This window comes from Cylas formicarius, unplaced genomic scaffold (assembly GCF_029955315.1).
Source record: "Cylas formicarius isolate icCylForm1 unplaced genomic scaffold, icCylForm1.1 PGA_scaffold_10__41_contigs__length_53128322, whole genome shotgun sequence".
Classification (NCBI taxonomy): domain Eukaryota; kingdom Metazoa; phylum Arthropoda; class Insecta; order Coleoptera; family Brentidae; genus Cylas; species Cylas formicarius.
In genome coordinates this window covers 15,202,283-15,223,143 of record NW_026844214.1, presented here as the reverse complement: position 1 = coordinate 15,223,143, position 20,861 = coordinate 15,202,283, and the positions used below count along the sequence as shown (strand labels likewise).

The following is a 20,861-nucleotide window of genomic DNA, read 5'->3' as shown; positions in this document are numbered from 1 at the left end:
CAGCCACTGTCCAACAGCCATGCAATGTGATCTTCTATTGCTGGGAATCTTCAGTTTTTGTCATAATAACCTCCACATGGAATGTGTAATTGCTGTTGATATTTTCTATTTTTGATGTACTTGCAACATGTCAACTGACTTCTTCTCTTCGTTGGCCTCATGAATAACTTCTGCAATATTTTTGAATGTGCTCTATCTGATTGTACTTGTAACATTTTGGTAGATTTTCACTCTCTCTGTAATTTGCTGAACTTCCTTGACTTCTTGATTGTTGACTTGTGTTTGAGTAACTTCTTGCTCCTCACGAGGTGCCTCTCTGACTTCTTCCACGAGAAACATTGAAAACTTGTGACGTTTTATTTCCACTACTACTCTCTCGTTTTTGAAATTCTATATTTAGTTTTGATATGACTTTCTCTCATCGCAAGCAGTAAATCGTTTAGTTGGTCTTCGTGGGTTATATCTTCTGTACTTTTGAGTTCGTTACATAGTTTCCCGAATTCATTGAAAAATTTCGTTGGGTTATCTCTTTCACTCATTTTTAAATCTAACAACTTTCTGTTACATAACAGCTTAATAGCACTACTCTTTACATACTTCGTCTAATTTTTGTATAATCTTTTTTGCGTATGCTGTGATATAATTAGTTCCAGTTGTGTATTGTTGAGACTACTTACTATGTAGTTCCTTGCTCTCAATTCCTTTTTGTTCCATTCAAATTCGGTGATTCTTTCAGGTCTTTCTTGCCTTTTAATTACATATTCACAATCCCTCATTTGCAGCAGCAACATAAGTCGAAATTTCCATTTGTCCTACCTGGTTCCATCAAACACTTGCAAGATCAGTTCGTCCTTCTTTTCAGAAGCCATTTTACTTTTCTCTTTTACTTCATCTCTTATCTCAATTTTTGATTTTACAATAACCACAAACCTCTGCTACCATGTTAAAATGATAAAACGGGATTCCTCTAACTGAATTTTTATTACAAAACGTGTGCACCACCACAGTTCTATCGTTCTGTTGTTCGTTTTGGTTTCTGGTCAAACAAAACACAGACCACAACGAAAAGGCACAGAATACAAATTAGACATTGCCAACTTAACTCTAAGATACAAAATCATAATTTAACAGGTGATATTGGTGATAACTTTAAGCCAATAGAAGTTATTTATTTATTTTTTAAACTTTTGTTTCTATGAGCTTACACCTATTTCAAATACTCCCCACATTTATTATTATTTTTAATTTAATATTTGGTCAACGACCAATCTCACCTAAGGGTCTCGACAGCAATCGCACCCACGGCCTTAGGCGAATTATGTTGGCGCTTATATATTTCGATCAAGGGATGTAGTGCGGCGCAAACACTTATGCATGTATACTTATGCGGCGTCGGAAGTAACTTTCCTTTTTTGTTTGTTTGAATACACTGCTTCCGTTGAATCGTTACATGTTTTAAAACGATGACTGTACATTTTAATGCATATGTTGCTCGTCCACAAACTATTCCATTTTCCCGACAGAATCGTAACGATCACAGCTGCCAAATTGTAAGGATATAACAGATATGGTACTATGACGATATTTTTTTGCGCATGCTGGATAATAGTGGTTTTTAAATGAACGAAAAATAAATTAAGTTTAATTGTTGATATTTGATTCTCCTTTTCTTTACCACGGATTAGTGAGCCATTTTGTCACAGAATTCAAACATTTAAAATAATTGGCAAATCAAATTTTCTTAGGGGTTACGATTGCTTTACCAAACACCAAAGTCTGCATTCTCTGCTTCGACTTTGCGGAATAGATGGCAGTCTAATCAGAAAATGGTATTTATGTTGTGGAAATATGTCCGGTGTACATTTTAACCCTTGTGTTGAGTTCTTTGAATTCAGTATTTTTCTTGTTTGAATGCAAAACAGCATTACCACTCACGTGTATTTTATTATTTACAAGCTGATGCGCAGAAAATTTTTGTGATCCACCTTCCCTCAACTAATGCTAGTTTTTAATCTGGTCCTTTTTTGTTTTCTTCGGAGTTTTTTTTAATAAACTGAATGTTTTAAGGTGCGCTCCTAACGTTTTACTCCATCAAGTATTCAAATAACCCAGCAGAAATATGGTAAGTTCAAATCGGTTGAGTTTCCATATCCGAGTTTTTTGACGGATTTAAGTTTTTGCATTCATTACAGGAAGGAAAACCTAAAACTGACAAAAATCGAAACGGCGAAGGCGATATGGAGGTAAGTTCAACCAAAAATTGGTATTTGCTTAAAACTTATATTGTTAGGAATACTATAAAAATACTGGTAATGAAGTAATGTTTGTTATATTCTGAAATCCTGAAGTCAATGCGCACAACAAAAGTCAAGGTATTTGACACTGACAGTTTGATTTTAAAGTTTGTCAAGAACATGATGTATACTATAGGTTCTTGTTTTACCTTTCATTTCAACCACACTACAACTATGTTGGTTAACACCCTCTTGTCATCCCTTAGTGCGGCAGGTGGTTAATTTTGGTTAGTTATGTTTCTATATATGTAAGGTTAATATGTTTTGTTTTAGTTGGCATTTGTTATATTCATATTCATGCAAATTATCTTAGAACGAGTCTTCATTTTTTAATAGTATAATATAATGCCATCAAGGGAGGGTTCTCTCAAATATCTAACAGGGGATGTCGCATGTAAGATATGTCAGTATGAAATAGAAACAGTGAAGTGACTGTTCAAGATGGCATCAACAACAACCTCTCGCAGGCGACATGTACTGGTCCAGACTCGAGAAACCCCCCGAGCACATACCAGTATGTAACAATAAACACCCTGTGTTCAGTTAAAATAGACTCAACTGTGTTGGGACCAATATCAAATATGGCATTCAGACATTGTTGTTATGTAACAAATACCCTATTGAAGTCCACAGAGTTACCCCAAAAAATAATTCCAATTTTATGTAAGGCAGTCTTGTGGTTCACACTTAATGCAAGCAATAGCGAGAAAGGTCAGCATTTGACAAGCTGTCAAAGAGTATTGCCTTGTTTAATATATTAAGTATATTAAGTAATGCTTGATAGATGGCACAAATTGTGCTTTTGGGTTTCATAAAGCTATTCTGATCACAAATGTTTAGTTTATTATTTAATATTTTTCTCCCTTTTTGTATATTGGGTTGACAAGTGCTATTGTTAAGCTATCAGGGTTAAATTCCTGTACCTAACAAGGGTTACACTATCTGTAAGAGGTATATTAGCAGATTTTTTTTTAAGGAAAGAGTCTCATCCTCCCCAGTTGATTTCAGCTTTTTCCAATTATTTATTATTCTTATTACCTCTCCCATGGGTTAAAGTAAATCTGAAATCTTCTGTCATCCATTTTCCATGTTTATGGAGTTGTAACCGTTTTCTCTTTTATGTATATCTTATATGAGATCACACACGTCCCTTTTCCCAGTTGATTATTAACAAAAAGGAACACTTAATTTTATTTTGTTTTACACCGTTTAGACGGGTATTTAAGTGTAATCTGTATAATTGCAAATTGCTCGTGTTTCGACAATATGCATTTATTTAAGTAAAACGAATTTACTTTTAGCATTTGTTATTTTTTTTCCGATAGTTTTCTGGTGACGTTATATTGCCGACTATTAAAAAATGTATTGTGCGATACATGATGTGGTTGTACGGCGGCGTCATTGTGTTGTTTGTCTTCATCTCATTTTTGTCCACCCTATTGGGTAGAAATGGTGTAAGTACCTGTGACGTCCAAGATTTGTATTTTGAGGAATTTATTGGTGTAAAGTTATTTGTGATTTGTAAATTCTTAGTTTGTTTTACAATGTTCATAAAGGGTAATTCAGTTTCATTTATTAATTTATTTTATTATTCATCTATTGTCGCGTTTTGTTAGGTTTATGTCAATTTTTTGAACTAATCAATACTACAATTTTAAATAGTTTCTATAGTATTCTCATTTCTTTTATTTCTTTCATAGATGGAAACAACTATGATTATAAAAATACACCATTTTGTCTGAAAAATAAAGAAATTAACAAAGCACATTTAATCTGTTTACTTATATAATTAATATATCGTTTGTTAGTTTTATCCCCACTTCGCGTCTCTATTAAACATAAGTTGCAACTTTCTCTATGATGCCTTCCGTTTTTTTTTTACTTTTTTTTGTTTTTTACTTGAACATATGAACCTATGTAAAAATGAACTCCGTGAAATTTGTTATAAATTAATGAATGTAGTTAATTTTTATTGATAGTGTAAGGGAAGATAATAATGTTATACAACTCTAGTGACAATAATTATTATTCACTATTGTTGTAATATATTAAAAATTATATTTAGATTCTAATTATGTTATATAGTCTTTTTTTTTTATTTGATTATTACTTAGTTCACTAGATTATTCGAATTCCCCATTAGTGTTTTTTTTCATCTGGAGAAGGTACACAGTTACACATCTACAAATCTTTTGGATTACTCTTTCGTTTTTTTATTGATAAATCGAACTTGCTGACGTTTCTCTAATCATTCTATTTGGCTTTTCCAGAAGATTTGTAATTATTCTATATGCAGTGTGTCCAAGATAGGAATGTCTATTAAGGGGATATTGGAAACAATAAGAGATACGAAGAAGGTTAAATTAGAAAAAAGTTGCAAAATTTAATGCTGTTGAGAAAACTAAACATTTCTGATCACTTCGGAAGATACGTAAAAAAAAATCTTCGTTTCTACTTTCTTCTGGTGTCGGTTAAAGAGATATAAAGAAATAAATGCCACCACGATTCGTTTTGGTGACATCATCAACTTTATTTATTCATATGGTCCATGTATTAGCAGTTTTTAATACGAATATAACAATGTACGACAAAATATGATTCTACATTGTTTTAATCACAAATAAGATTTTTTATTAAATTTTCAATGTTTTGGTGTAACACCACCTTGTATTCGTAATAAAAAATGCTATATAATAAATTCTGTATTTTTTTCACTTATCATATGAACGATTTTCTGTAGTGGTACTTCTGTTATGTGCTAGTCTAAGCTGCGCGCAATGTGTGATTAGCATTAGCTTTATAGTTTCAATTTCTAGTTTTTTTGTAATTGCAGCCAAAGAATAACTTAGGGAGTGGTCCGCCACCTCCGACGCCGCTCAACAAAACTAAACTAACCGCAGGAGCTATCCAAGGTCCTATGACTAAGAAAGACAAACGACATTCCAGTTCTCGTTTCAACATTACCAAAAACAGAGAATTGGAAATGTTACCCCTTTTAAAAGGTAAGCTGCTGATAGTCGTATAAAATACCACCCAGCATTTTTTGTTTATTCAATGGTTAAACAGCTAGTTTGAAATCTGTGTCTTTTCGACACTGGGAAGCTGACAATTCACAAGCATATAAAATAAAACGCAGCACTAAAATGTCTACTTTCATTGAATGCTTGCACACAACCATACTCCCTTTTTTTAAACTGCAAAATTGTGAAGTGTCTGGTTCTAACATATTTAAACTACTTCAAATTATTGTCTTTATTTAAAAATAATCGTCGTCTTTCGCGATTTTCAATATTACAGGCATTTTCTACTCATTTGCATGTAGTCTTCACTTCTATTTAAAATAACACTTATTGCTCTATTGTTCCAACGTCATATCTGCATATACAGAGCCTAACAATGAAAAATTATTATTTACATTAACTTCTCAAACACATTTCGATTATTTTGAATGTTCTCTAACAATTCTGCCAGATCATTTGTAAGGAAATTGAAGTAGGCATTTAATCTATTTGCAAAATAAAAGGGCCTACTAATGTATTGTTGCATTACCTATTACCTATTACTATGTTCTTCAAACAACCCTTGGATTCTCATTACTCCGGAAGTGTTCGTAGTGAGTGTTAAAAGTTTTATCTGTTAAAAATGTTGCCTCATAAGGCCATGAACTTTTGTCCGAAATATTTTGGATCTTTGGAAATCCATTGGCAAAATTGTAAACGATTTGGAAAGTTTTGTGGTCTTAAATTCTGTACTCTTAGATAATGCTGGAGTAGTTCTTGCATCTATCTACGTCACAAAACTGGAAAATAACGGCGGAAAATAATTGATAGAAAAATGTTGATGTGAAGAAATTGGTGATATTTGCCTGGAGTCTTAATGCTATTTGAGAATTTCCCTCTCTCAATTTTGGTTGGAACTCCCTCATAATCATAATTTCCTATAGACCCTAGGTCGCCAACCTGTCGATCGCGAGTTACCGATAGCTCGCGGAGGCAATTCTGGTAGCTCTCACAACAATTTTAATTTTAAAAATACAAACTGCAAAAATCAGAGAAGCTTCAAAATTCCACAAAACAATCTAATTGTTATAGACAGGTCATAGGTGTAGCTCACTGTTTATTCCAAAATTAACAAAGTAGCTCAACACATTGAAGAGGTTGGCGACCACTGCTATAGACCTTCCTTGCCGCTGAGGTCGACTAAACAATTCTCGTTCTGCTAGATTTTTGTAGTCTTGTACAGCTCCATGCGTATTATCATTGCAATAACTGCAAATAACATTATTATCTGCTAATTCTCTGTTCGAAAAACGCTCCATACTTATAAAAACCAAATAAAAAAAAACTTCAGAGACAGTGTGAAAAAAGAAACACGTCAACGGTCGTCAAAATAACAATCATGTCGATTCTGTTTCAATTTTTTGTGAATAAATAAGACGTCATGCTAAACACTGTATTTTTGAAATCTGTTTTTCTCGAAAACGATCCATCTTAGCGATATCAATCAAGTGTAACTTTTTCTCCTAACAGAACACAACGTCTCCGAAATTATAAGAAAAAAGTCTTAAAGTGAACTCACATAAATTTAGTGCAGTTTTGTTACCTGTACCTGTGAGAAGTTACGCCCCTGACCAAAATTTGACATTTATAAACTTGCAATCAGATTCGACATGACAAAATTACCAAGGTTGATTTGCTTGTCAGTACCTATAATGGATTTGATATTGTTATTAAGTTTTAGGTAACAAGGAACACAAACTTTTCCTTTACACTTTCCAAAAGTTAATCTATAAGGTTAAGTCAAAGTCAGAATTTTGCAAGTGAATGTTTGATCGTCTGTTTAGCAGAGAACACACCATGTGTGCCATATGCTAGATTTATGTAAAGTGTCAATGCTGATAATCATCATATAGGATCGATCCATTTTGAGTTGAGTGTCTACTGCACACAATTTCGTGCATAGTGATGATCGTTGTAACATTTCTTAGATCTTTCCACTCTATAACTAAACAAATATCAGAACGTTCATAAGCGGTATCTCCCTATTTTAGGAATGGTTTAATTTTGAAAATGAGAATTAGTCATTCTTTCAAATAAATACTACAAATAGTAGTACTATAAAAGTTATGTAGAGAGAATGCTCATTGTTAATATAGGTTTCTTTGGCAATATACGCAATACAGTTTCGCACAACCGACGCAGGAGAAATCCAGAAGATTTGTAAATAGTATTACAGTACCCCGTGAAAGAGTCTTTAAGCAATTGGCACCAGGTGGCGTTTTCTGACGATACGCCCTTTTTGTCATCCCAGTGATAATCGCATCTTCATCCTTACATAAAATATTAATACGAGAGCTTAACGCTAAAAATAGTTGGATTTTTGGGAAAAAAAACATTTTCGCGGTTGTTATTAATATGGATTGGGTTGTTCGGAAAGTCATTTCGTTTTTTTTGGGGAACATGAAAGACAGTTTTCGTATAATGAATAAATATTTTATTAAATTATATATTGGCCATTCTGGTCCAACACCTTTTGCCACCTTTCTGGCAGTAACATAATTCCCCTCTCATAAAAGTTTTGGTCCTTGCTGGCAAAAAACTGGTTCAGGTGGTTTTTGACATCTTCATTTGAGGTAAAGGTTTTGCCATCCAAAAAATTTTGCAGGGACCGGAACAAATAGTAGTCCGAAGGCGCCAGATCTGGAGAATATGGTGGATGTTGCAGTACGTCCCATTCAAGCTGTAAAAGTTTTTGGCGAGTGACCAAACTTGTGTCAGGTCTCGCATTATCCTGGTGGAACACTACACCCTTCCTGTTGATTAATTCGGGCCTCTTCTCTTTAAGTGAATCATTCAATTTGTCCAGTTGATGAGAATAGACTTATGAATTAATCGTTGTATTGTCCGGCAAAAGCTCAAAAAAAAAACGATTCCTTTGACATCCCACCAAACGCAGAGGATCACCTTTTTTTGGTGAATGTTGGCTTTTGACACGCTTTGAGCCGGTTCCTTTTCTGCTCCATGACCTCTTGCGTTTAACATTGTTGTATACAACCCATTTTTCGTCCCCAGTAATAATCCGCTTCAAAAATGGATCATTTTCTTGACGTTTGAGGAGCGAATCACACACGTCAACGCGACGACACAAATTTCGCTCCGTAAGGACATGGGGCACCCACACATCGAGCTTCGAGGTTAAGCCCATGCCTTTCAAATGGCCATAAACAGTCGAATTCGACAAATTTAATCTCTCACCGATCTCTCTTGTGGTTATTCGCCGATTTGCATCAACTAATGCCTTTATCGCATCTTTGTCAGCTTCGACCGGCCTTCCAGACCGTGGTGCATCTTCGACATCAAAATTGCCGGATCGAAATTTTGCAAACCAGTTCTGGCACTGGCGTACTGTTAACACGCCTTCTCCATACACATCCGTGAATTTTTTTCTCGCTTGGACAGCATTTTTACCTTTTCTGAAGTAAAATATGACGAAAATGCTGCTTATTGCTCTCCATATTTAAAAGGGCACCAACCAAAAACTACTGCGTATAATTAATAGAACTTTTTCACACACAAGCCTTGCAATATCAGCTCTCAAGACATATAATGGTTATGCGGCTTAAGTGTGAAGTTGGTTTCGAAAAAACGTAATTAAGTCCTCTGACGGGAAAAAACGAAATGACTTTCCGAACAACCTTATAATTATCCCGAATTTAGCAAATAAAACGCTAATTTATTATTTAGTATACCAAATGGTATTTAAAATCAAAATAATTCAACAAATTTCACCAAACTACCCAACTTGCCAAATGAAGATTTGTAAAGATTTGTAAATATCTGTCTCTTGACTTACTAAAAACTGGGTTGAATAGTAGTGGATTTCCAGTTTTTTACTTCTAAACATTATCATGGTTTCCACTTTTCATTTTGTTGTATTGCATATATTTTCTACTTCTATATACTAAGTAACATCTGCAGTGAAAATATCTAAGAAAAATTTAATCTCCAATGAATCTTCCGTCAGATGTTATTTTATTAAACCGCACGAAAGTCGTTAACTTCGACATTTGACAAATCTGTATCTTGAAAACTTATATTTTCATTTACCTCGCTTTCCCACTGATCCGTGTTCACTTAATTTGGTAGATATTCACTACCTCTATCGGAAAATATATCATTGTTTTTAAACAATAATTTAATATGACGTGCCTCACGGCGATCCAATCCGCAATAATTATAATCATTATCATTTTGCATTTTGGTCCGCGTTTTGGAAGGCTCTGGTGTGTTCCTCCTTCGATATTATAAACGATGCGAAGTCGGCCATTACTCGCCACAATATTATATTGGTTCCCCGGGTATGAATAACGCGATGTCATATCATAGCCTGTGTGGCAAATTTCTATGTGGTAGATATATATGTCGGAAATCGTAAAAAATAATTAAAATAATATAATAAAAATAATAAAATAGAAATAGAAAGCCTGAGTGGCGGGCTCTGATGGTTAGCGAGGCGACAGGGTTAGGCTTCTCGGAGATATTAAAAGAACGCACAATACAGTGCTTAAAACAAATGAATAATCTAAGCACTTAATGGATTATTATAGGGAGTCCAATGATCCGCGACCCGCTAGATCAACTACAAAATAGTCAATCAAAAATAATCTATCGGAGCTACTCAAAATCCGACTTAGCCAGTGCTTTTATAAAGCCTTCGCCGGTTCGCGATTCGTTCGGTTCCGAAAAATACCAAAGTGGTTTCCCATGGGTCCACAGTATTACGAATGACGGAATTATAACTGTTTAGGTTAGTTAGTTAAATAGAATTTAAAATTCGATGCGATTTCGTTCCCTGACGGACAATCTAAAAATTTAATAAATAATTTGCAGCTAATTCTTTTGGTCGCTTTGGTCAAATTTTTTCACCCCAATGACTTTTTTACCTCTTACTCGGTACATACAACCTACTGTGTTTGCCAATTTTAGAAGAACCTACCACGAAATTTCCGCAAAAAACCAAAAACGAAATAATAAACCGGGTGTTTCCTACCACGAAATTTCCTCAGAAACATTAAAATTAAATAATAAACCCAATGTCCCATTTAAAATAAGGAAGAATAAGGAATAAGGACATGTTATGAAATTTCCCCTGAAAGCCAAAAACGAAATAAACCAGGTGTTTCATTTAAAATAAGGAAGTTAGGTGCCGCTAAAGATTTATCAGATCAGATATGTATAATAGCAAGTATCTTATCAATCTAACATAACTATAGATGGCAAACTATATTTCAAGATGGCTAATTGTAAAAGACAATACCTACTAACATAAGTATGGGTGAAATTTGAGCAAAATACTATAAATTATTTAACAAAATATGCATTAGCTTGATTTTATAATTATTGACGTAAACACATAATAATTCGTGGGCATATTTGTTTACCACAGGAGATCAAACTATTTAGAGGCATATTCTGGGCATGTCGAGTATTAGTCAGTGCGGTAGACAAAAATTGACCTCATTTCTCTGGGAGGAACATGGAAATTAAAACTTGACAAAACGCAAGAAGCAATAATACCCTTAAAATCAAAGCACTGATCTTTAATTCTTCAAGGAAGCCAATCTATGAAGCTCACCTACCTCATCAATTTCCATCTGAAAACTCTTCTAGCCCAGACACTTTAGATACCTCAAAAATATGTTGTTACCACTAGAAAAGGACATACACACCTTGCATCCTTCATACTTCATATCACAGCTTCACCTCAGCATATGCATTGAAATATTTTGAGATCATCTGCAAAAAGTAGGTAGTTGACTCCTGAGACACACCCGATAATACATTTATTATGGAGGAGAGAAATCTATTCATTCAGATAACCTGACAACTGTAACAATCACAAACCCCAAATACCAAACTCTTCAACAATACTTCAATAATATACAATTAATATTTTTTAATTAATTAATAATACAATTAATTAATACTATTATCTATAAATCAAAATCAAAACATTATAGAAGCAGCTCCAAGCGATAGAGAAGAACTTTTCATACAGAAGCTGAGGCAGTGCTGCGTGCTTTTCGACTTTGCTGCTGATCCCTTATCAGATTTAAAATGGAAAGAAGTGAAAAGAACAGCACTTACAGAAATGGTCGAATTCGTGACTCAATATAAGGGTGTAATCACTGAAAGCGTCTATCCCGAAGCAGTAAATATGGTAGGTTAAAATTTGCTCTCTCTCTCTCTCTCTCTCTCTCTCTCTCTCTCTCTCTCTCTCTCTCTCTCTCTCTCGCAAACACATTTTGACTTTACAATGGTGTTTTCGTTTCAGTTCTCTGTCAACCTGTTTAGAACTTTGCCGCCATCATCTAACCCCAATGGTGCAGAATTCGATCCTGAGGAGGACGAGCCCACACTGGAGGCGGCTTGGCCACATCTGCAACTGATATATGAACTATTCTTGCGCGTATTGGAAGCGCCAGACTTTCAAGCAAGCGTGGCGAAGAAATACATCGATCAAAAATTTGTTCTGCAGCTTCTGGACTTGTTTGATTCCGAGGACCCCAGGGAGAGGGATTTGTTAAAAACAACCCTCCACCGGATTTATGGAAAGTTTCTAGCTCTGCGGGCGTTCATCAGGAAACAAATCAACAATGTGTTTTATCGGTAATTTTAAGCGGCTTTGAAAACTATTCCTGATAAGGATGATGGCAATTTGTAGATTTATTTATGAGACGGAACACCATAATGGTATCGCCGAGCTCCTAGAGATCCTGGGATCAATCATAAATGGTTTTGCTTTACCTCTCAAAGAGGAACACAAGGTTTTTCTCTTGCGAGTACTGATGCCTCTACACAAGGTTAAGTCCCTGTCTGTATACCATCCCCAGCTCGCTTACTGCGTGGTACAATTCTTGGAAAAAGACCCGTCCCTAACGCAACCTGTAATCCAGAGCCTGCTAAAATACTGGCCCAAGACTCACAGCCCCAAAGAGGTTATGTTCTTGAACGAGCTTGAAGAAATACTAGACGTTATTGAACCGGCTGAGTTTCAAAAGGTACAGGATTGATCTATTTTAAATAAATAAATGTTTTATTTTGCATTAGAAAAAATAATGCAAAAGTTGTAGTGTTTAATGTGGAGATTTAATATTTATTTATTTATTTATGTACAGGGTGTACCAAAAGCTGTATATTATTTAAGTTTCTTTTACTTTAATTTGAAAAATGTTGTTATTAATTTACATTAATTCCAAAATTAGCCAAAAATAAAATCTTCGGCTGCCCCCCAGTGGTTTGCCAAATTTAAATGTTATATTAGGAATAATTAATATAATATTTAAAAATATTTTGAAAATCCATTAAATTCTAAAAGTGAAAAATCCACTCTTTTAAGTTTAGCAAAGTTCAGCATTTGATTGAGGACAATAATACTCAGGGATTAGCATTTTCTAAACAATGTTGCAACTGATGAACAATGATTAATGGTTTTTCATAAAATTTTATGGACCGATGAATCTAGTTTTACCACAGCAGGGATGCCCTCACTGGTCGGTAGAAAATGCGTAAGATATTTAGAAGTTAAACGTTCAGGATATGGATCCTTCAACGTTTGGGGTGGTCTAAAAAAACGCCAAATTATTGAACTCATTTTTTATAATGACTGAAGAAATCTGTTTAAGAATTTTAAGGGAATCTATAAAAAAATCTTTTAGAAAACACACAAATCAATTAAATAGCGGAAATTGTTGCCCCAGTGACAAAATATTTGAATAATACATATCCAACATGGATTAAGCTAAGCGATACTATGTTTAGCCAATAGCCCAGATCTTACCGCTGTCTTACTTTTTTGGGGGTTTATCTAAAATACTTTGGGTGGTATGACAATATTTATTTGTTATTTTATTTTATACACCCAAAGGCTAACCAACCAATTACAGGATAGCGCATATTTAACATAAGATTACACATGGTCGGGAATACAAAAGAAACTTAACCAGATATTTCCTAAGCTAATAGGCAGTAATTAAAAAAATGTTACAAAATTTTCCATGTTTCTTAGAAACAGGCGTAGGCTTAAGTTGAATAAGTCTGTATCTTCGTTTTTCAGAAAAATACAGTTACTATACATCTAATAAGCGGAAAGTTTAGGAAGTAATTAAATCTGATTCTTTTTATAGAAAAAGTTAGCCTAGTGCCCACTAAATAAGGACTAGCATTAAAAGATAAGTGACTTGTACAAGAAGGTTTTTATAAAGAAAAATTACGTCTAAGCAATTTCTGCGTATCTCAAGCGATATTGATTTATAAAACTGTATGATATTTTCTTACGAAGAGTAGTGTCTGCTCTATTATATCTAAAATTTAAAAAAAAAGCTTAAGTGACGATTTTATGTTTTACAAAGGCATTTTTTTTAAACAGAGTTTCCAATTTAAAATTTTAGGTTATGGTTCCTCTCTTCCGTCAGTTATCTAAGTGCGTAAGCTCCCCGCACTTCCAAGTGGCCGAGAGGGCGCTGTACTACTGGAACAATGAATACGTAATGTCTTTGGTGGCGGAAAATGCTACCGAAATACTGCCGATTATGTTTCCGAGCCTCTACAAAAACTCCAAGAGTCACTGGAACAAAACCATTCACGGGCTCATTTACAACGCGTTAAAACTGTTCATGGAGATGAACCAGAAGCTTTTTGATGAGTGCACAAAGCAATATCGTCAGGAAAGGCAAAAGTTCGTTGCAGACATTTGAAATGACGAGATTATTTTATTATGACTTACAGAGAACGGGAGCGGCAGAACCAAAGGATGGAGTTGTGGTGCAAAGTGGAATCTTTGGCGATGAGCAGACCTGAATTTGAATTGCTGAGGGGCAGAATGTTTCTGGATATATCTAGCGTAATCGCGAGTCCCGAATTCGAGGAGGACGTTAACTTGGAAAATTTGGAACAAGAAGCGATTGAGGTAAATTAGTAGTTTGTGTAGCTTAATGGTGATGGGTTGAGCAACAAGGTACGATCGCTGATGGCAGATTTAGAGTTTAAAGACACTAAGATTAATAATAATTTATCGCTTGGATATAATATTGATTGTTGTTACTTTGGCAGACTTGTTGGAATTATATATTTTCTCATGAAACGAATATCGTTTTTTTTTTTTGCCCATTTCTGAGTGAGACCAAAGTTATTATGGCATGATCCGTTTTGGAAATAGTTTCTTGGAATTCTTAATAATAGGTGTCTGTGTAAAAACTTTCAATGAACTTAAATAAATTACACATGGTGGGCAATTAAGAAGGACACTGGGCCGTATCTCGAAAAGTAATTGTAAATATTTGCGGGGGGGGGGGGGTGATAAAACTTATAACCAAGTCGGTCAAGAGAAAATGCTGAAAATTATTTTTAAGTTTCTAAAATGGCCACCAGGAAGCGTAATCGCATTCTTGATTTCAAAATTGCGTTTTTTCTATTTTGTTAATTGGTTTTTCCCTATTTCATTAAGAAAAAGGTGGGAGTATTCAAAGATTTTTGGAAATAAATGTTAATAACTTCAAAACGGATAACGCGTTTTCTCAAACTTGGAGTTGTTGAAAAGGGCACTTTTTATTCTATCAAGGCTGTCATCCCAAAGATTTAGATTGCTTGTAACGCCGCTAAAGGGTGTTTTGCTACATCACTATAAGTAAAATTTATTAAAAAAAAAAAAGAACTATACCACTTTAATTGCAATGAAATATACCCAAATAAGTGTCTAATAAGTTAGTGAAAACCGTATTTCGAAATCTTTATTGTAACATAATATCGCCAAAAGAAATAAAAACTGGAAATAATATCGCATACCTGCTATTTTTAAATCCTAATTTCTTCTTTTTTTTGCAAATATGTATACATACATTCATCCGTTCGTTGTTTGATCCTAGAGTAGGATCAGTTATCTGATGTTTAGACAGAATTTAATTTGGAAAAAAAAAATATTTAAAATGTCAATAATACTCATTTAACAATACTCATTCAGTATTATTAAATATTGCCCATCACTCCACCCAAAATTCAAAAATTTTCAAATCCAAGTGTGCTTTGGAAAACAAAATAGCAAAAATTATAATTGCAGTATTTAAGTGGCAGTCATATTAAGATTGCAACTATTTATAGTATATTTGGGGACTTTATTTGCAAAAAATACATTTTCCATAAGTTGAAGTGCGTTTCATGTTTATTTTCAAAACATTGACAACGCAACTGTTTCTGTTAGACTCTAATGTGTAATGTTTAATCTCTGTTATTGTTTTTCATTCTTTTATTATATTATATGGCAATATTCAAGCAATATGCTAATACATAATACATATTAATTTATTTATTAATGTATCTTGCTAAAAGCGCGAATAGTAGTATTTAATAATGATACCTATCCTGAAGATATATCCAAAGATTGCTACATTATATTGTTTTTTCTTTTACTGATATAGGTTAGGAAAGGGATATTGAAATGAGGTTTTCACTTGCGTCTGAGACCCTTATTTGGATGTCCTTTTGGTGCAATAAAAATGATTTAGTTATCAATCCGTTCAGGGCAGCGTTGATGGCCTAAGAAGAGCCCTTTTGAACGACTTTAAGTTTGGAAAAATGTGTTCAGTCATTCTGAAGTTATTGGCAATTAACATTTAAAGAATTGAATTTTTCTCAACTTTGAAACGGTCACTTTAGTTATCTGTAATATAAAATTATTTCTCAAAAAACAGGATAAAAAATTCTAGAATGCGATTATGCCACCTTACGGCCATTCTAGGAAATTTAAAATTAATTTCCAGCTTTTTCTCTAGGGTGCTTTAGTCTTTATGGCTTTTTGAGATAGGGCAAAGCGAACTTCTTAATTGGCCACTAAGTAAACAGTTTGGTGACTGTAAATAGAAAACTCACAGACTAACGGACTTCAAAATGAGAAAGGAATTACCCAAATATTTTTTTCCTGTTCTGGATATGACAGTTAGAAAACGAAATGGCTGAAAATGTAAGAACAAGAAAATTGTGCTAGGATTCGCCAACAATTATAAAATTAGGTCAAATTCCAGTTTAATAACCGTTTTTAGTGATTTTCTTTGTTGTGATTTAAATATTTAATGTTTTTCCCTGAAGTTATAATGTTTCCTAAGATATAAAAAGGATGGTGTTCTTGTAAATCGACATATAATTTTGGGCGAGGTAAGTATTTCCCTTGAATTTTTCATGCCCCCAAACCAATTTTTTGCTCAATTGTATTGATTAATTGCTTAAGAAAAGTAAATTTATGCTTGATTTGCCTTTTGTTTAGTTATTTGGTTAGTTGGTAATGTTAAGGTTTAAGTAATGATTGTTGGGAAATTATTTTAGTAAGTCCCATTTGCATATGTATGGCTATTAAAAGCAATTAGGTTCTACGGCCCTTCGCGTAGACCACAATATCTTTAAACGGCAATAGATTGATACTTACAGTTAGATACAATTAATGACACTCTAATAGAATAAACCTCTTACTGTATAGAACTTATTTTGCTTTTTATATTTATGACAATTGTAATAAAACTTGTATATGTTTATATTCTGGTACTGTTCTAATTAAATATGGGGCTTTTTATTGTGAAGAGAATTCATAATTACTTTCATCTATAAAATTGAGGCTAACCAGAAGTCATCATTTGTACACAAATTGGAATGGGCAAAACAAATTGTATAATTGCATCCTAACAAAGTTTTTCATTCCTTGATTGTCTCCAACACCTTGGGCAATATTTACCCTGCATCAATAAACAAAGTTTGCAACATATTTTGGAAAATTTTGCTTTTTGCTGTCAATTTTTCAAACAATTTAGGAAGAGCTTTTTTCAGCAGTATAGTGATAATAGCTGCAGACCAGACCTTACTCAAAAAAGCTCGCAAAGTGTCAGTGTCTATGTCCACGTTCCATTGCATTCTGTGGCTTAATTAGAAGGGATAGAATCAAACTGCTTTTGATTCTATTCTGCGTTTGATTAGTTTCCTTTCAGAGAAAATTTTTAGTTTTATTTCAAAATAGTCTGTTGACCTAAAAGCCTCGATAAAACTTTTCGTCGTGCCTTAATCAGCATTTCAAAGTAAGGCTCAGTGTTGCTTTCCAACAGTGGCAGAGGATCTCACATCATCCAATCTATCTGCACCTCCTGTTAGTTGTTGTTCAAAAAGCTTTTTATCACATCAACACAGCATGGACATTATATTTATCACTGTTGTCAACATTGTCAGAAAACGGCAAACGCACTAAATTTCACTTATTGTATTGTATTGTTTTGTATTTATCCGTGAATTCAAAACTGAAATTGATTTTATATAGGGTGGTTCATAGTGAACGCGCCAAAAAGAAGCAAACCTAGGTTAAACTTGAGAAAATAATAATATTGAGGCAAAAATACTGTAGTAAAGTTTCGCCTGTTAGCAAGATACAGTTTCGTTCTCGAAAATGTTGTTTCTTTGGGGCTTTTTTTTTGACCCTATAATCTCGGTATTTAATATCACAACTTTTTTGTTAATACCCTTCGTTTTTTTTTCAAGATTATGATTGAGTTCATTTCATTTTGATGATCCTTTTTATACCATACCACATTTATGTCGAACACATAGTTTTTGAGATATTTGCATTGTAATATTTTATTCCAAGTCATATCGCTGGCTCAAAAACAGTTCATAGCCTATGGATTAGATATTAACACATTCACGGCCACATTAGCATTGATATTCATTAATTTAAACAAAAAATCTTTTTATATTTTAAAAGTGAATAGAAAATCACTTCAACTGCTTAGTATGCCTAGATATATTCCGCTCATTCAGATATTATCTTAAAAAAAAAACGTCTATTAACAAAAAAATTATGACATGAAATCGACAAATTATAGGGTGTAACTAACACCCTCTACATATAATTTGAAAAAATACAATGTCATCGTATTCGCTATCTCAAAAAAAAAGGAATCCAAGTTTTCATGTCATTTTAAAAACTGCTTAAGCCATACAGAAATAACAATTTCGGAAACTAAACTTTATGAATAATAGGATGTAACCTTATTCTGGAAAAATCCCCGAATCTAGGTTTGAGCTTGAGCTATAAATAAATAACAATTTCGAAAACTAAACTTTAACACACCGCATTTGGCTCAATATCACGGTTTTCATTACGGACGACATTTTGTAATATGATACAATAGTTATGGTAGAATCCTGAATCTAGTCGTTTTGTAGGCAAAAAAGACCAACGCAAATAAGCCCCTGATGCGTCGCAAGTCTGAACTACCGCAGGACCAGTACACAGTAACCGCGCTGAATAGTCACAAGCGAGCAGATGAATACCTTTCTACGCCGCCAGACGTCAACAAATGCTAGTCTTTTACAAAGGTTAGGTAGCTTAGTGCCAACAATATTTAATGTTTTCTATTTCTACTTTTGAAGTCATATAAAAGCAGGAGGGAAAAATTTAAAGTACTAAGCAGTTAGGAAATAACTCGATGGTATTAGGTGAACTAATGTATTCATTTATCTTTATTAAAAATCGAATTTGGATGTAAGAGCAGGAAATGGAGAGGAGACCGTCTGTGTATGGTTTCTGATCAAAAAGTGAACAAATTAAAAAAAAAATTATGCCCATTATGGGATCATATGAAAATAACTAATATTGAACTGTAATTTGGTAATTTTGAGATTGAACTCGCCAAAAAAAGCTAATAGCAGAGCATCATAATCGAAACATGAAAATCCTTATTTAGTTGATTAGGATTAAATTTCAGTTAGGTTAGGTTTTTTTTAGGCAGTGTCCCGATGGTGCCTTTGTTGTCCATAATCCTCAATTTTGTTTCTGTTTTAAACACAAGTTGGTGTCATCTTAACAATTTCTTGTATTTTTTAGATATAACGCTAGTAAAATAAGGGTGCTTAGAAGAACAATGTCGCGTTTATTCTAAAATTTTCTGAACTAGTTAAAACTTTTTTAGTATTTGTTTTTAATATTTTAGTTGTCCTATCCTTTTTAAAAAAGAATTAAAGATATGGTATTATTTTTCTTGAAATCTGGATCTTGATTGAACATTTTAATTTTTTGTTTCACTTGATGGCGTTTTTACCAAAAATTGTTATATACATTGTGATTCACTGTAGATTGTACATAGCTTAAATCCAGATCATTTCATTTGAAAAATATCTCCTTAGTCGGGATTTATCACGATATTTATTTAAAGGTAAATAACAAAAAATTATAAAAATTGGTAGGTTAATTATTATGCCCCTTGAATTTTGCCATTAAATAAATTGTTTTGCTAGTTGAAATTCTGATACAAACTTGTAATCTTTATATAATAAAATTTTAGTAAAAATAAGTTTGGTGCTAACACTTCAACTTTAAAATTATTATTATTTACTGATAAAGAAAATGAGGATATTTTTATATTGCGTTGACCAAGTTACACTTCTGACGATGGTTATATTAAGTAGTTCAAATGTACAGAACAAAAATTTGAAACACCTTTATAACATAGAACATTTGCTTTTGAATTTCGTTTGAGTGAAACTCAAAATTTAATCAAAATTGTAGACGTTGATTCTTCTATGCTATTATAATGCAAAAATCCACACGTTCAAATATTGTTGACCGCTTTATAAAAAATAATACAAAGAAGTTTTAAGCAAACCCCGCGAATCATTAGCGTTGGATCAGGGTAAGTGTAATTTTCTCAATAATATCTAGATTTAATGTTTAGGTTCGCCAAACCTTTATTTATAGTATTTAGTTATGTAAGTTGAGGCTTGATTAATTAATGTGCATTTCCCGCGGCCTTCTTTCCTGGCTTAACGAGGGTTCCAAAGACTATAAATAAAATATTCTGCTCAATACTTGAAGCAATTCAAAATGGTTGGGCCGGGCTGGCTGACTTCGCGAAAATTTTTGGATGCTGCACATATTGAGAGTTTCGGAGCAATTTAATGTTGCAGTGAATGAATGTAGCTTGAAGATTGCTCCAAAAGCATAGTTTGAAAAATGTATATACATATATTGTGAAGTATCTTTATGTTTTAGTTGAGAGTACATTGCCCTGAACCATATTATATTTTTGTAAAAAGTATATATATTTAGCTTTATTGTATTACTCATTTATTTTAAGCAACATTTGTTTTATAATAAATTTAGTATGTTAGAACTGTTCAATTGTGAGTTTTCATATCCATATCCATTAAACTAATGTTGGTGGGAGCAATACAACTAAAATATTTTCAAGATGGCTGCTCATCCGGATATACTGGAAGTGGACATCAACTTTTTCATATAAAATGCACCATTATTGGTTGTTTGGATTCTTCAAAAAATTCTAGATATATTTGATGTCTTAAATTTTACAGTTTCTGGGAGATTTTATATCAAAAATGAGGTTTGCAGACCAAATAACAACTGTAAATTTACCTATAAGGAATCCATTAAAATTTTACTCTATTACCTTACCTTGTAGGAAATGCTCTATCTATATAATTAAAAATAAGGACTATTTTGTATTAGATTGTATATTTCAAA

At 33.3% G+C, this 20,861-nt stretch overlaps 1 protein-coding gene across 2 annotated transcripts; it reads left to right on the top strand.

Moving 5' to 3' along the window:
- The first annotated feature begins 1,794 nt into the window (after positions 1 to 1,794).
- LOC132708336 (serine/threonine-protein phosphatase 2A 56 kDa regulatory subunit gamma isoform) lies at positions 1,795 to 20,501 on the top strand. 2 transcript variants are annotated; one of them, XM_060680609.1, is made up of 9 exons: positions 1,795 to 2,122; positions 2,193 to 2,243; positions 5,128 to 5,296; positions 11,314 to 11,513; positions 11,628 to 11,962; positions 12,018 to 12,354; positions 13,744 to 14,030; positions 14,081 to 14,261; positions 18,548 to 20,501. In XM_060680609.1, exons 1-9 carry the CDS (start codon positions 2,120 to 2,122, stop codon positions 18,686 to 18,688), a joined length of 1,704 nt encoding a protein of 567 aa, XP_060536592.1. In that variant the 5' UTR covers positions 1,795 to 2,119; the 3' UTR covers positions 18,689 to 20,501. The 2 variants fall into 2 exon arrangements, with proteins under 2 accessions (XP_060536592.1, XP_060536591.1); XM_060680608.1 differs by lacking the exons at positions 1,795 to 2,122; positions 2,193 to 2,243 and adding an exon at positions 3,634 to 3,748.
- The last annotated feature ends 360 nt before the right edge of the window (positions 20,502 to 20,861 follow it).